We start from the raw sequence: 15970 nt of genomic DNA, 5'->3' as shown, positions 1-15970 counted from the left end.
GAAGATCGTGAGAAGAAAAGCAGCTCACTATTTGGTTTCTTTGACTTTGAGACACAGACTAGTCGTTGAAGCAGAGGGCTGAGCAGAATAAGCAAGAAGAGGAAAAGAGGAAAAAAAAAAAAAAAAGGAAAGGAAAAAGTGGTCAGTACTTGGAGTGTCACTGAAGACAAGTTGAAAGCTACTGAGAGAACTAAGTGGCACAGATACAAATCAGAGCACAAGATGTGCATGAAGGTCCTTCTGGATGTAATCTTTCTTCTTACCAGAGAGAGCAGCAAGCTCTTGAGCAGTGGGTTCACAAAGTATAAGGGTAAATAATGATGTCCCTTTCTAGGCAAATTCTTTGGTATTCTTAAAATGGAACATAATCAGTACAGAGTCTAACCCCTCACACCACAGAAAAATATCTACACATGAATTGTATGGTGAAACAGGGAGAGTTTAATCATAGCAGATTCCTTTAGCTCATCAAAATGTTTTTTTTTATTGGTGTTGCAAAGCATTAGGGGCTCACTAGCCATCATTAAATGAGAAATAATAGAAAGTCACAAATTGGAAAAATTATTTGAAAGGATTGAATGCAAGAACCAAATTCCTGCTGACTCATCTTCAAAAAAAATTAATACATGTTTATAAGTTAAACAGAATATTGAAGCTAGTCAATCTTAGAGAATTATTCCATCCCCAGAAGAGAGTATAATTAAGGCAATAATAAAATATTAAAATGAAAATTAATGGATTTCATCAGGCAACTGTAAAGAAATGGATTTCTGTTAAAGCAGCAACATCTAAAATATTATTCTGCTCTATACAAAGAACATAAAACTTTTCTGTTACAATGTCATATACAGCTAAATTCACACACATAAGTCAGTAAAAAGATCTGGACACATATTCAGGATGAAATTTCAAGTGTGTAATTTACAACAGAAAATTGTGAACTGAACAGTCACCACCATTTAGGAGCAGCATATTTTGAGGATTTGGTATTTCATCACCAGGGCTGAGAATTTTCTGATTTCAAGGGGGAGAAATCAACATTTAGATGATAGAAAAAAAAAATTCCCTAAAAGAAGGGGAAGAGGGAGAATTTCTTTTCATCAGCTCTACACACCTTTCAGAGTCTATCAGGAGGTATAAATACTTCCAATTGACCCATTCTGGTTTTTGATGCAGTTTACTGGAACATTTGACTTCAGTGAGCATATGGAGCACTCACTGTTCATCACAGCTCATACTATTGCTTAAGTGTGCTATCACTTTTCTAAATGATATGCCAAGACATAAATCCTCTGGACTCAACTGAAACATGTTTATACTGTAAAACCTATCCTCAATAATCTGAATGAGATTCTGTAGCCATTTGTTTTTCAAACTACAAAGGTAGATACTTAAATGTTAAATAAACAGTGTATCAGGAACAGAAACATAACATGACCTCAGAAATGAAGATGATTTCCCCAAAGATTCTTAGAACTAGAACGAACTGTCTCACTTGTTCTTTAATCAAAACTGGCCAACAACTTTAGAAAACTATTCAGCCTTTTCTAGAAGACATCCATCTGAGACAAATCCTTTACTGATCTGTAAAATACTAGAGCACTTCTATATTCAGAAAGGTTTTTTCCTATTACCTTAATTATTCAACAGACCCTTGATTCTACCACCATTTCAATATCTGAGAAACTCAGCTTTTAATCTAGCTGAATTTATACCACAACACCTAAGTAGCTTGATGTTGCAGCCTGCCAGATCACAGGTTGGTGTAATTGAAATTGCACTAGCCAGAAAGAGCAATCAAGGACAAAACTGGAAAAGAGTAGCAAGGAAGAGCAGCCATTGCTGGCTCTGTTGCTGCCAGGAGGGGAAAGGCTGAAAACAGTAGTCAGTGCAGGTGGGAAGGCCCAAACTGGTGAAAGAGGTGGTTCTACATCCCCCTGTTTCCTGTTTGCACCTCAACCTGTTCAATCAGCAGACACCAATTTTCCGAGGCTCTGGCAGAGATAAAATAGACATGACTTATTATTCCAAATTCCCCTTGAATCTCCTTTAATTAAATCTTTCTTTCCCCCAGGGAAGCTTAATCAAAAAAACAACCCATCAAATTACTGACTTAACACAGGCAGATTTGCTCTGAGCCTTGTTCATTTGCATAGCTGATGACTGTTTCACTTTGTTTTGATCCTCTTGGTCACTTCAGTGAATGAAGTGAGGCTTTGTGTTATGTGCTGTTTATTCATAATACTTACACTAAGTGTAAATGTAAGATTTATTTGCTAGTAAATGTAAGAATATTACAGGAAGCAGTTTTTAATCACTCAGCGAGACTATCATAGAGTGCAATAATCATATAGTGGCATTTGGCTTTAAACATACTAGTACTAGCCTCAGCCTCTCTTTTTGGTACTCTGTTTTGTAAAAGAATAGACTCAATGAAATAAATAGGACTTATTGATTAACGTAGTGCTTTGGAGTATCATGAATTACTCCCATCTTCTTTCAGGCATTTACACTCAAAAGGAGGTTACAGACATGTGGAGGAGGGCTTTTCTATCACCAGTATTTCCTAGCTGAAGAAAATTTACACTTATACCTAGATTGTGAATATCTAAGAAGAACTAAGCATTGGTACCTTCAGTATCAGCTTACTGAGTTTCTTATTTCTTAGTCAACTGTGATTAAAAAAAACAACCCTCCTAATTCCTTGAGAGGTGAAGGATTAGTTTACTAACTCCAGACTAGAACAGTCTGGTTGTTCTCATCAAACTAGCCATCTCCTCAAAGATTTTGGCTATTTAAGGACAGCACTTTATAGACATATTTAATTGGTTATTATCCTTTAACTTAGCATGGATGCACCATTTCTATCAAACAATTTTAATTTAGCATCAGTGCAGGCAACTCAGTGCAAACTTACAAGTTCTTGTAGGGAGATCTGAGTTAGCTCTACACACGTGCCAGAGAGAAACTGTTGGAAGGGCAGTGCTAAAAAAAAGCAAGTTTTGTTTTCTTGGCTCACAGCCAACCCGACCATGCCATAGTTCTCACACTAAAAACTGCAGTTGCTGCATTCAGACCCCTATGGAAGTCACCTGTAAAAGCCAGCATGATCAATGAATTAGAGACTCCATTATTTGCTGGTGCAGTTAGTACTTTTAGAAGACACATGCTAACAGCATTATTGCTTATATTAAGCTACTGCCTAGCACAAGGACCTGGTTCTCTAACCCCCATTTTTAGGTGTAAGTCTGTATACACTAAAATAGATTAACATGTAGCCCTAATGAGACAAACCAGGTAAACTCAAGCTGGAAGCAATTAAATGCATCACATAATAATGCCCAGGAAAACTTTCAAGATGTCAAGCATCAAACCCAGATCTTTTAAATCTGAAGATAGAGCCTCTCCCATAATGCCCACACTTTCACCCAAATACTTTGGGGTTTTTAGTTAATTTTCGTATGTTACATTTTTCAGTGCAGTAGAAAAACAGATAATTGCACTTTTAATTGTGGTGATCCCTTGTAAGGTCTGTCAGGTGTTAGAATTGACCCCAGTGCTTGTGTTAATTAGATGAAGTTGCAAAAAACAGGTACCATAAATCAGATGCTACTAAGGTTAGAGGCTGGAGGTTGGAGAGGGCAGGAGGAAAATCTGTTCTGTTCTAGCTGACTCACTGTCTGCTTGTAATCAGAGAAAGGCTGTCAAATCAGGGCTTCCTTATGTAATTCACACAAGTCATTGATGTCCAGACCCAATGACAGAACTGGTGGAGTTTGGATTAAGCCTGTCAGAGCAAGTGAAATAACATGTATTTGCTGTGAAATGGGATGAGTCATGGGGGTTGATACCTCCTTCCATAAGCTAAAGTGGAAAATTACTTATGATTTAGTGAACAGATCTTTTTTCTATCTATTCTGCTGAGGTCCCAAAAAAGTAGGCCACCTCTTTCACATTAGCTGACCTTGCCCAACAAAGCCAACTGCAGCTCCTTAGCAAAAGTACAGATGAAAAGCACATCCCTGTTGCTTGTCTGAAAAACAATTTGGGCTTTTGCAGACACTCAGTGATGAATGTGGGTGTGTAAAGGAGATTGTAACCCAAACTCATAATGAAATGATGCAGTAAATAAGACTACTTTGACTCATGCACAGCCTCTCTGGAGGAGGCCCCACAGAACAGATGTAGATTTCAAAAAGGGTAGAGTTTATAATTTGAAAAAAAGCCCTAATGTTATAGTTAAAATGTCTTATGTTAGTCATTTTAGGGAAATTTGGAACTTGGGAATGAAAGACAAATCTACTTTTCAGCTTGATTCAGTTCACCTTTTCCTTCCCATAATACCTGGTTCCAGCCTATATGCTTCACATGAATGGCAGAGCCAAACTCTTACATTGTTTGGTGGCTTTCCTAGAGCACAGGAATCATACAGTAGCTCTCCAGCAGGAAACTGGGCCAGAAAACAAAGGAAATTTCTAAATGCATTCCTTCAGAGCAGGGACATAAAGATGGATAAAAAATGATGAGATTTAATGTTTAAATGTATCTATGCAGACTTTTATACACTGCCATGAGCAACCTCATGTACCTCGTGTTACTAGTACAAAGCTAGTTATATGTTATCCAGCCTAGAAGGAGCATTCATCTCTCTACCCAGGAGCACCAGCAACGTGTGCTCATACCCACCTGAAAGACAGACAACCAGCAATAGCTTTGGACAATCAGCTTTCCAGAGCATTTACAATGTTTTTTGTAATGCTTGTAAAAAAAAATCTTATCACAATGAAATCTTACGTGTTACAGTGGCTAGTAGTCACCTCAGGACCCAGGAAACAGAACAATTATTGGTAAAAAATGCAAGGAAGAATCCAAAAGGGTGTGCAACTTTAACTTACTGTATTTTTAATACATTGGGTACAAGTTTGGCACAGAATATAACAAAAGAGCAGGCCAATGCACTCAAATGATGTACTCAAAAGAAGCAGCAACTATCAGGAATATGAATAGTTCTTCATAGTAACAGGTACAAACACATCCTGTATTGCATATATTGCCAGACAGGTTTTAAGGAAAATAAAATTTAGAGGAAAACTACAAGGATTTACACACTGGATTCAGGGACTTCTGAGGAAAGGATGATCTGAAATTCAAATATGAGTCATTCCCTTCATTTTCAGTAAGTTTAGATCAGGTTTTAAATTAACTGAGTCTGTACAAGAATACAGTGAATAACTGTCCGAGAATAATGAGAATTAATATTGCATATAAGACGAGATCTGCACTTAAGAGGCAGGGCTGGGAAAAGGGAATTTGATAATCTATAAATATTTGAATGCTGCAAGCTACATGTGATTAAAATTCATCAAATTTTCATTTTCTTTTCCAAGCAAACAATCTCTGTGAAAAATACCATAACTGTTTAATCTTGCTAGGGGTTGTTGAAGGAGGTTCTTCCTCTAAAATTAAAATGCAAATTATTTTGATACAAAATTTAAAAATAATGACACAAACCAACTCCTCTGAATTTTTGGGGGCAGGTAGGAGGAAATCCAACAGCACTGTTCTCTCTGTGTATGGTTTCTCTTCTCCCTTCTCTCAGCTCCTCTGTTTAGTGTCCAGATCATAGAATCATAGAATCAGAGAATCTTAGGGGTTGGAAGGGACCTCGAAAGATCATCTAGTCCAACCCCCCCTGCTAGAGCAGGGTCACCTAGAGCACATCACACAAGAACGCATCCAGGTGGGTTTTGAATGTCTCCAGTGAAGGAGACTCCACAACCTCCCTGGGCAGCCTGTTCCAGTGCTCTGTCACTCTCACAGTAAAAAAATTTTTTCGTATATTCACCTTGAACCTCCTATGCTCCAATTTCCACCCATTACCCCTTGTCCTATCCATTACCCCTTGTCAGATAAGCAGATGCATCAAGGGTAGAGCAGCCTATGGATAAAACACCCACCTAGAATCCAATACACTCAAGTTCATACTCTGATTTTTTTTCAGAGGTTTCCTAGATAGCTTTAGTCAAAACACCTTAGCTCCTCTGAAACAGCAGTCTCTGTAGAGGTGCTGGTGCTGCCCCTCCTGCTGACATGACCATCCAGGAGCAGACAGGGAGATGCCCACCAGGATTATCTGAGTATGCATCCTGCATGTTCCAGAGCACATGCTCTACCTAATAGACATTCACTGTGGGCATCTTCACAGACATGTAGAAACCAAAGGAAGACTTTGAACTCTTTAACAGCTACTAAAGAACCACTATCATTACTCATAGAAGCAGCTTCCCTAGAAAATTATTTAGAACAGCAGGGGTACAAGGGCTCCCAAGATCAGCTTCAGAGGACTAGATCTTGTGAATAGAAGCCTCCTCTCCATTTTGTTTGCTGTTTCTGTTGGGTTTAGCTTATCCTCTGCACTGTGGAGAATGAGTAGTCCTTACTTTGGGGCAGGCATTTCTCATAATCTGTTAAATATTTAGACCTTCATATAGAGCAAGTAATGCTGTTAACTTGTTTGACTTAAATTATAGCCCACTGGAAAATCAAATTAGAGAAGATTTGAGTAAATCTACCTTTTAAAACAAAAGCTGATTTTCTCTGTGTTCAGCCATTTGTGGGATTAAGTTTGTAAATGGATTTTTATAAGCAAATTGTTTTTGTTTTCATGGATACTAGAAGACGCTGAATTATTCGTCAGGGGAATCTGCAACATGCATTTTCATAGCATATTTAGTCCCTTTTATCCTATTCATAAATCAATCCTGATTACTACAAACGAATATGTTACTCCTAACGGTTCACTGATGCCTCACTTGGACCATTAATTCAGACGTCCTCATTGAGTGCATTAAGAAGATGCCACTGTAATGGAAAATTCAAAGAAGAGCCTTTGTGACCTCACCTTTTTAACTACAAAGAACAGAATCCACCTCCTGCTCCATTCCTTACGTATAATTTTATAAACACATCAGATATTGTTCAGTAAAAAAAAAAAAAAAAAAAAAAAAAGCCATTTTCCTTCCTGCTCCAGTGAAGAGTTTGCATGGCAGGAAGGAAGAAAATGGCCTTATCAATGCTCCATAGGCTGGTGTTATGACCTAGAAAGACTAGAGAGCAATGGCATATAGTATCTACATCAGAACTGGGGACAATTTAGGCCAAAACAGAGACATTACTGAACTAATAAGGGAATGACTACAGACATGTCACTGGTGATCAAGGTGTTTGTCTCTGTTCCTGGACTGCTGACAAGCTGTGCAGAGCCACTGTCATCGAGGAACAATGCCTCACCATTTAGAGCAGAAGTAAATGGAACTTGCCCATTCTTATCCAGGCAGCACAGCATTTATCAACTCCATATTGCCCAGTTGGGAACAACTAGAGGATTCTACCCATTTGAAAATTACCATTATTATTTACTACTATATTGGCAACACAGTGGACTGAATAGTTTTAGAAGAAAAAATTATACTCCAGAATTCCTAAGGGTTAACAATCAATCCTTCTCAGCACACGCAACAAAACAGAGAATGAAAATGTACACATCTATTTCCTTTCCAGGCCAATTCCTACTGTGACACAGTGGTTAGTATTGAATACCATTCAGTTTCAGGCATTGGAGCTCTATGCAAAACTCTAATCATCAGTGTCAAAAGAGAAGTGTTCCCCAGAATGGTACCACAGTTATTCTTTGCAATAATAATCGAATAAAACAGTACTCTAATACTCCTTCAGAATTGTAAATAGGCAGGTTCACTGAGACTTGCACTGCTTTATTCACAAGCTGTGTTGATAACTCTGAGCACAAACTTCTGTAGGAAATGGACCTAAAAAGTCATCTCAGTCCCAGCATGTTTGTAAAAAGATAGAGAAAGAGGTAGTATCATGCAGAGGCAAAACACAGCCAGAAAAATGGGGTCTCCTCTCCTGGAATACCGATCAGGCAAGATCCTTAATGACATTTACAAATGGCTTCATGTTCTCCCTTTTATTTAGTTTTTTTCCTTTATTTTTGAAACAAATACCAGATAAAACCTGAAGTATTTTCTGTGTATCCATTTAGAAGGGCAGTTAGATCACCATACTATAGACTACCAATTAATTTTTTATTGCTTGACAGAGCATATAATTAAAAATAAATAAATCAGTGGTTTGGTATCTCTTTTTTCATCTAGATTCTATATTACACTGTTTTCATCCTTTAAAACATCATCAGTTGCACCAATCTAGTGAACAGATGGCATTATCAGCCCACAAGAATCTGCGCAAGGCAGAGACAAGATTAATACAAGGAAATTGATTATCAAATATATCAGTTCAGCACTGTGTACAAAAAAATTCTCATTTTCCTCTGACTCTACAAAGACACACTAATAGGTGTACTGATTCTTCCTGCTTCACCGAGTGATGTATTCAGAGCCTCCAAGAATTACCTGTAATTTTAAACCTTTATTACATCAGGATTACACTATTCTCCCCCTTCTTTCTTGGTTTCAGTAGAGGGAGTTTAGTTAAGAGTGAAAACAAAAAACCCATATCTCTTAAAGACACTTTACTGACAGCAGAAAGAAAATGTTCATGCACCCCTGTTCTTTTCTGTTTTGCACTCTTCCTTTCTACATAGACCCAGAAGAAATTTGTCCAGCAAGAACCTCATCATAAATACACGATGCAAACGTGGCCCTTGTATCAGTAAGACAGTAACAGTCTGAAAAAAGGGAATGTTACAGGACTAAAATATCTTTCCCCCAACTCCAGGAGTAGAAAAAACTTGGAGCCTCATATAGACAGCTCCCTGCCTTGGATACTGGGCAGGATTCTGGAGGCTAGTAGGCTAAGGGAAAGCAGACACAGGAGAGCCTCTGTCATGCGTGATGCTCGCAGATGTACCGCAGCTCTGTGTTTCTCCCATTCTCATCTCTCCCAGAGCAGGGGGGTAAGTTTGCTAAGTGAGCTGAAAACTCTCACATCTATATAAAATGCACTTTGGGGGCTAAAAATAAATAGATGCTATCTCACACTCTCACTGCCTTCCAATTCCTATTAATTTCAGTATCCAAACCCCACTTGCTTCAAATAGCAGCAGAGAAAGGGCAGGGAGGGGAAGAGGAAATGGGGAGTAATCCAGGGATTTAGAAACAATTTATATATAGCAGGGCAAATATGAATATGTTTAACAACAGAGCATGGGACATGATCACAACTATGGGGGATCAACTCAGTTGACCCCAAAGGACTTAAGATACTTAAAGGTATAATCTGTGTGAAAAATCTATCTCCAGGCTTACTTATGATACGCTGCCTCTGTTTCCCACTGGTAAAATAATTATGATAGAGATTAAAAAACATTCACCAGTCCTATCCTCACTGGGGTGCTGGCAGGAGCCTGCACTTGCCATGAGCTGAGAGAGCTTCACTAGTGTGTTGTTCTATCCAGAGTTGCCATATTTTCCACTTGAAGTCTACACTTTGTACAAACCTACCATGCACATTTGAAAAAAAATTGTTCCTGCTGTTAATTTATACTAAAAACCCTGCTGCATTTGCATGACATTAAGAAAAAAAAAGAAAAAAAAAAAAAAAACGCCCAAGCAGACAATGTATTTGAAACTGCAATGATAATAACCCTGGATTGATTCCTGTGGGCTGGCAATGTCATCTGCCCAGTGGATGAGGAAACCAAAGACCATTGCAGTCCACAGAAGGACTGTCTTAAAGAATGATTCAAAGCCCGTGAGTGCTGAGCGGAGTCCAACTGATTGAATGCTAGACACACACAAAAAAGTGGGTCCCTTGGAATTTGCCATGGCAGGAATCTCATTCAGAGCCTTTCTCTCAGGAAGGTCTCATCATCCTGTACCATTTCTTCAATATTGCATCTGAAGGCATGAAGACATTTGTATGTTTTTCTCCCTGTTCAGAACTAGAAGAAGGAAAGCATGTCTGAACACTAGTCTCTGGTAAAGAATATTTAAGTATGGGAGCCAAAGAAAAAGCCAGAAATGTTTGTCTTACCCACTTTACTCAGCCTGCAAGCAAATGAGCCACAGACTGACATAAAATGATCAATATTCTGCCTATTTCAGCACTCTTCAAAACTTAGCATTTCTGACCACATAAGTAGAAAGGTCACTGTTTAACAAACCTCTTGCCTTTACCACTGTTGACCTGACAGGTCCTATTCATGCCATTTCAAGTCCCAAATACACCTACTGACCTGGATAGTCTCAAGTATCCAGAGTCACATTTTCTCTCTTAAGTTTTCACTTAGAATTGTCTGACTCCTGCACAGTTACCATCAGCTTAGATCACTGTAAAAGAGGACTAAAAATCACAGTCAACACTTGTGTTGCCTAAGAAAAAGCTGTGTTTTTTTCCAAGGAATGTATGTTTTCCTCCAATCCAAAAAGAGTATTTTTTTTCTGTTTCACAATAAACAGAAAAACAGACACCCAATACCTATCTTTTAACTGAATGGAGTTATTAAAGACAGTCTTGTGTAAGGCCACATCTAAATCTACTGCAGAGTAGTGGATCATACATTGACCCTGTATTTCAGTAAGAAGTTCTGTAGGAGATCTGATTCCACTACACACTGAATTTCTGCAGCTTGGACTGACAGTCATGACTGGGTTTAAGCAAAGGTTTGAAAGCCTCATGATCAGGTAATAAGTGCTAGAGAGCTGGGATAGTAAATCCTAGTGATTCTGTGGTAAACTGTTTTCAGGATCTGAAACGTAATAATTTCGGAGAACTTTTGCAACAAGAGTTAAAAGGTGCCACTTCTCTAGGAGGTGTTGTAATCCACTACATCTTTCTGACCATGTGAGAAAAATCAGTCAAGAAAGATATAAACAAAAGGGGGACAGGGGACATAATGCACAAAATAACAACAGGTAAAAAATTTCTGAGATAGATGACACCAAACCAGATGGAGGACCACTAACCAGGAACACTCCTGAGATTCTTTTCTGCACCTGCAAACTAGCTCTGAAGTGCTCCATCAAAGTGGTTGGGGAAAACATACATTTATTTATCTTTTGAAATGTTGACTGTTTCCCCCACCCTCCAACCTTAAAAAGAAAGAAGAAAAAAAATGCATTCAACAACTGGAAACATAGACCTGCAAAAGCTACTGATGTTTACAGATCAGAGAATATGCTGCTAAAGCTCAACTAACACCTTACATGGCAGGTAAATCTTTTTTTTTTTTTTTTTTTTTTTTTAGGTGAGGAATGTAGAAGTTTCAGTTCCCCAAGATATGAGCAATCCATTTCCAATGTTACATACATGGCCATTTATTCTTTCTCTAGTAATTAGTATCCTGGGGAGAAATCCTATTGCCATTCTGGTTGCCTAATGTAATAAATTATTGCAAAAAGCAAAGTGGGAAGAACTCTGATGTTTTATTAGCATTTGGTAATTTTGATCTTTATAATGATGTCTACTGACCCCTAGCCTGTAGCTGTGTTTCAAAGCAGTTTCTTTAGCAATTCTTTGTTTAATTAAAAACTATTACCAAGGAGGAAATTGGAATCAAATATCTCAGTGGTAGGGAAGATTTTTACTTACTCAGAATTTTTATTTAACCGAAACTAAATAAATAAGAAGACACCGAGAATAATAAATTTTAAGAGTTTCTTCATTTAGAAGCAAGGCATAAAAAAATCACATTTCATTAATGCCATTTAGATATTAGGAAGAAAACTAAATAAGCTGCATTCTTCCTCCCAGAAGCATACTCTTTTTCCACTGTAAATTCTATCCCCAGTTTTGTTGTTGTCTGCAAAACCAGTCAGAAAAGCCTGTCGAAGCCAGTAAATACACCAGTGTAGGCATCTGAATGAGATTCCTCTGGCCAACCCATTCAGACTGAGAAAGGCACAGAAAAAAAGTGCTTTTCCATTTGCACTCTTGCTTTCAAATAGGACCTCAGGTCCTGACAGCGGCCTATGATGAAGGTTCCCATTTGTGGAATTTGGTAATGTCTCCTTTTGGGAAGTTTACTGGGTACTTGGGAGCTCAGCAAACCTTGAAGGCAATGGTACTTTTACATAGCTATTTAAGTATACTTCAGGATACTACTTACAGGCACATAACATCCAATATTCTTTCCCATATATAAGCTTTATCAGCCTAAAACTGAAGAAGGGAGCACAGCTTCCCTGAGCTCCAACATACAGAGATGATTTATTTAAGAAGGGGATGAATTTTCATACTGGATGCAATTATTGGGGTCTGTGCACGCACAGAGATTTCTTCACATGCGAACCTAATTAGGTTTCTAGGGAACTTGCAGCTATTACAGATTCACCGGCTCCTTCACTTGGCTCCTGGGAAAGCACTCACAGCTGATTCCATGCTAATTCATTGCTCAATGAATAAGTAAAATCTGTACAGTATAATAAAATCATTGATCATTATGCTTTAAAAAGATTGACTCCTAAATATTTAGGAAGCAGTGTGTGTTCAATGGAAATGTTTATCGGCACTGGGAAATTAAACTGTCACCCGTGAAATAGTAAAACTCATTAATGCAGAGTTTCTTTTTAAGTGTTGGGAATTAACTTTATGACTGCATCAGTAATGGCAAGCCTCAGCCTTAAATCGCTTGCCATTTAGTATTCGTGAATATTATTTAAACGTATTAACCGTAATTTAATTTAATTTAAAAATAAAAAATACAAGAAAAAGCCAACAAGAAAACAGCTCACCGCCTTCAGCACCGGGGCTGGTTCGGAGGCAAATACCGAGCGGGAGGAGGAGACGGCAGCGCTGAACGCGCAAATCAGCCCCAGGTTCCTGGCCGGGGAGAAGCGGGAGCCGGGGAGAAGCGGGAGCCGGGGAGAAGCGGGAGCCCCGCGCGCCTCCCGCACCGCCGGCGGGACAACAGCGCCCTCTCGTGTCCGCCGCGCTCCCACCGGCCCCGCCCGCCCCGCTCCGCCCGACGGGCCGCGCACCGCGGGGGAGGCCGCGCACCGCGGCCGAGCGGCACGTCATGGGGCATTTCCCATCCCCGGGGCTCCAGGCCCCACCAGAGCCGAAGGTCCCCGGCTTGACCGCGCTCGCCGGAGCGCCCGTAGAGCGCCCGCCGGTGCCCGCCCGCCGCGGCACTGCAAAGCCCGGAGGGAAGGAGGCTCCTGCCTGCGGGGACAGACCCCGCTGACACTACCCTTAGGGCCAGCAGCAATGCGTGGAAACTCACGAGGAAGAGGGAGCCAACAGGGATTTTCTACCCGGGATGCCGCGGGTGGAACGGGATGGCGAGCGCGCCCCGGGACCCAGCCGCGCCCGCGGGAAGGGCCGGCACCCGCCGTGCCTGGGAAAGGTGCCCAGTGCCAGCCGCACCGCTCCGCCAGGCTGGAGCAGGCTATGCCCGCAAAACCCCGCTACCCCCAGCTCATGCGGGAAGGACCGACCCTTCCAGCCCGGCAGACAGAGGCGCACGGCCCCGGCCCAGCCGGCGGCGGGCAGCTGAGGCAGGGCCGGCAGCAGCGATACTGGCCGCAAAACAAATGCGGCGACCGCAAGGACAGAAAACCATGAGGGAAAACCAGCGAGCGGCTCGTTGCAGGCTCTGGCGGTTCCGTTCACTTCCACGTCCACACCGGCAGGACGGCGGCGAGCAATCGCTCCATCTGGCCGCAACTTTGCATTTCTAAGCTCCATTAGCACACCGGAGCCGGACTAACTTTCTTGGAGGTTATGTTGCAATAAACGTCTTTTTCAGGGAGTTCTTTTCCTCCCCCTCCCCCCGCCCGCACCCCGGGCAACTCCTTGCACTCCTGCTACTCACAATTTGTTGCAGTTAATCCTAGGTGCCAAAAACTGAACAGCAGCAGGGTGAAGCCCCCGAGGGCTCGGGAATCCATGGTTAGCCCCGGAGGGGGGAAACAGCCGCCCGCTTATGTCCCCTGGTCCCGGTCTCTGAGCGCCTCTCAGCCTCTGTGCGCTCCCTCTTCCTCCGCTCATTTACTCCATCCAGCATCCAGGCACGCCGGGAGAAGGGGGAGCCAGAGCCGGGGGCAGCCGAGAGACCCTCCTCCGCGGCTCTTGGAGAAGCCGCTGCGATCGCCGGCGGCAGAGCCGGAGCCGATCCCGCTCCCCTCCTGCTGCCGCGGAAATTCACCTTGCGAGCTGCGGCTGGGAAGCGAAAGCCGGGCGCTGGGCACCTCCTTATAGGCGAGAGCCGCGCTGCACTCCACCTCCTCCCAGCCCCCTGGAAGTCACTCCTCCTCGCCTTCCAGGGAGGATCCTTATTGCAATCTTCACGAGTTGTTGATAAGCATCAGAGGCACGGAGTAAATCAGATGCCTGGAGGGAATTTTTATTTTATTTTTTCCCCCTTTTCTTTCTTTTTCTTCTCCCTTTCCCCCTTCTTTGGGTACCGCTGTGGCTGGAACATTTTGAAGAACCCCCAGCTCAGCTGTTTGTTTGCTTATACATACATATGTTATATAAACATACATAAAATATACATGTATGTCCCTGCATAAACAGTGCCGACACAGCCCGACGATTCCCAGCTCCGCTCCTGGGGTTCAGCCTCACCCCTAAGGAGCGGGATGGAGCCTCGGACCCGGCTGATGCTCGAGCCACTCTCCTGTCGCGGCTGGTCCAGAGTCTGGCTGGTCCTTGCCCACCTCTCCTAGGAGGCGAGCAGGAGGTAGCCCCGGGGGTCCCAACAGAGCCGCCAGGAGCTCTCGTTCGTGCTCCCCGCCGCAAAAGAAGGTTGGTGACAGGGCCAGACCCAAGCGCTTGCAACCCCCTCCCGGCTGGCGAGAGCGATGCTTGACAAAACCGGATTTCACGACTGATTGACTGATTGATTACTCGACTGCTCAACAGCTGAACAGGCCGGGATTATCTTCCAGAGGAGGGGTAGAGGAAAGAAGAGTTCGAAAAGCGCCCTGCTCTGCCCGCGGTGGGCGCGCAGGCAGCGGGAGCGCGCCCTGAGCTGGCATCTTGCGCCTGCACAGCCCCCCCCCGCACACACGGGAGGTAACGTCCTTTCGGGAGCTCCAGCTTAATCACGGCTGAGATCTAACCTTGTTGCTTTGCTGCGGCGTCACCCCACATCAATAGAGCGCTGCATCAAAGTCAAATCCAAATTGCATTAGTGATCCCGCTGTAATCGGCAATCTGTACATTTGGACCATTAAAGTCTTTGTGGGGGGGAAGTCGCTGGTCCTCTGCCATAATCCCTCACAATGGCAAGGAATAATCAGAAGAAACAGACTGTTCACCAAAACCATCCTGACTTGTCGACGGAGAACAGAGGCTTAAATTGCTGACGTGCTGTACGGCTCATATTAAAAAGTGAGGAGGGTGGAGGAAAGGCATCGTGATTAGCTATTAGGTGCTGTATCAAAGAGAGGTGTCAGGGGAACTTTGTAGCTTTCAAGGAGCAGTCAGCTTGGAAAGCAAAAGTTCACGTTTTAAAAATGACTTAATTATTTCCACCTTCTGTTGTTACAAAGTGGCACAAGGTTAAATAGGAAGGAAAGCTGACTAGCACTGAGGCAGAGTCAATAAAGGATTTAGTCAGACAAAACCCAAGATTTAGGAGGAACTTCCAGGCCTAATGAGCTCTCCAAGTCTTTCTTTTTTTTGGCTTTAAACGCATCCTCACACACCATGATTTCATCCTTTCTCATGCAAGACTTTTGGTCTGTGCTTCATGTATTCCTGAGGCCAGTGAGATTTCAGAAACTAGAGGTGAGGGTCAGTCTAAAGCTAATACATCTACATGAGATGTCTGCTGCCCCTTCCAAAGACCATGAAGGAGGTGTTCAGCCCAGGAGATGTCTGTGTACAGGTTCAGACACCATCTTCTCAGAGCAGGCCCATTTTGGAAGGAAGCGAACTCCACTCATTTCCCTTAGTGGATGGGGACAGGCAGGGTCTCACCTTTGGGTTTTCTGATCCCAGTCAGAAACATCTGCTCCATAAGTTGTGCAGATTATATACA

At 42.2% G+C, this 15970-nt stretch overlaps 1 protein-coding gene across 1 annotated transcript in view; it reads right to left on the bottom strand.

The window, feature by feature from the left end:
* CNTNAP5 (contactin associated protein family member 5) overlaps nucleotides 1-13939 on the bottom strand; it is a 265506-nt gene extending 251567 nt beyond the window's left edge. Inside the window, exon 1 of the mRNA XM_051623680.1 lies at nucleotides 13796-13939. Within this exon, the coding sequence (XP_051479640.1) occupies nucleotides 13796-13871 (76 nt within the window). The 5' untranslated portion in view covers nucleotides 13872-13939. The remainder of the gene's footprint in view (nucleotides 1-13795) is intronic.
* Nucleotides 13940-15970: the final 2031 nt, after the last annotated feature.

This window comes from Apus apus, chromosome 6 (assembly GCF_020740795.1).
Source record: "Apus apus isolate bApuApu2 chromosome 6, bApuApu2.pri.cur, whole genome shotgun sequence".
NCBI classification, from domain to species: Eukaryota; Metazoa; Chordata; class Aves; order Apodiformes; family Apodidae; genus Apus; species Apus apus.
The sequence above is the reverse complement of the archived record's forward strand: the minus strand, read 5'-3'. Positions and strand labels throughout refer to the sequence as shown.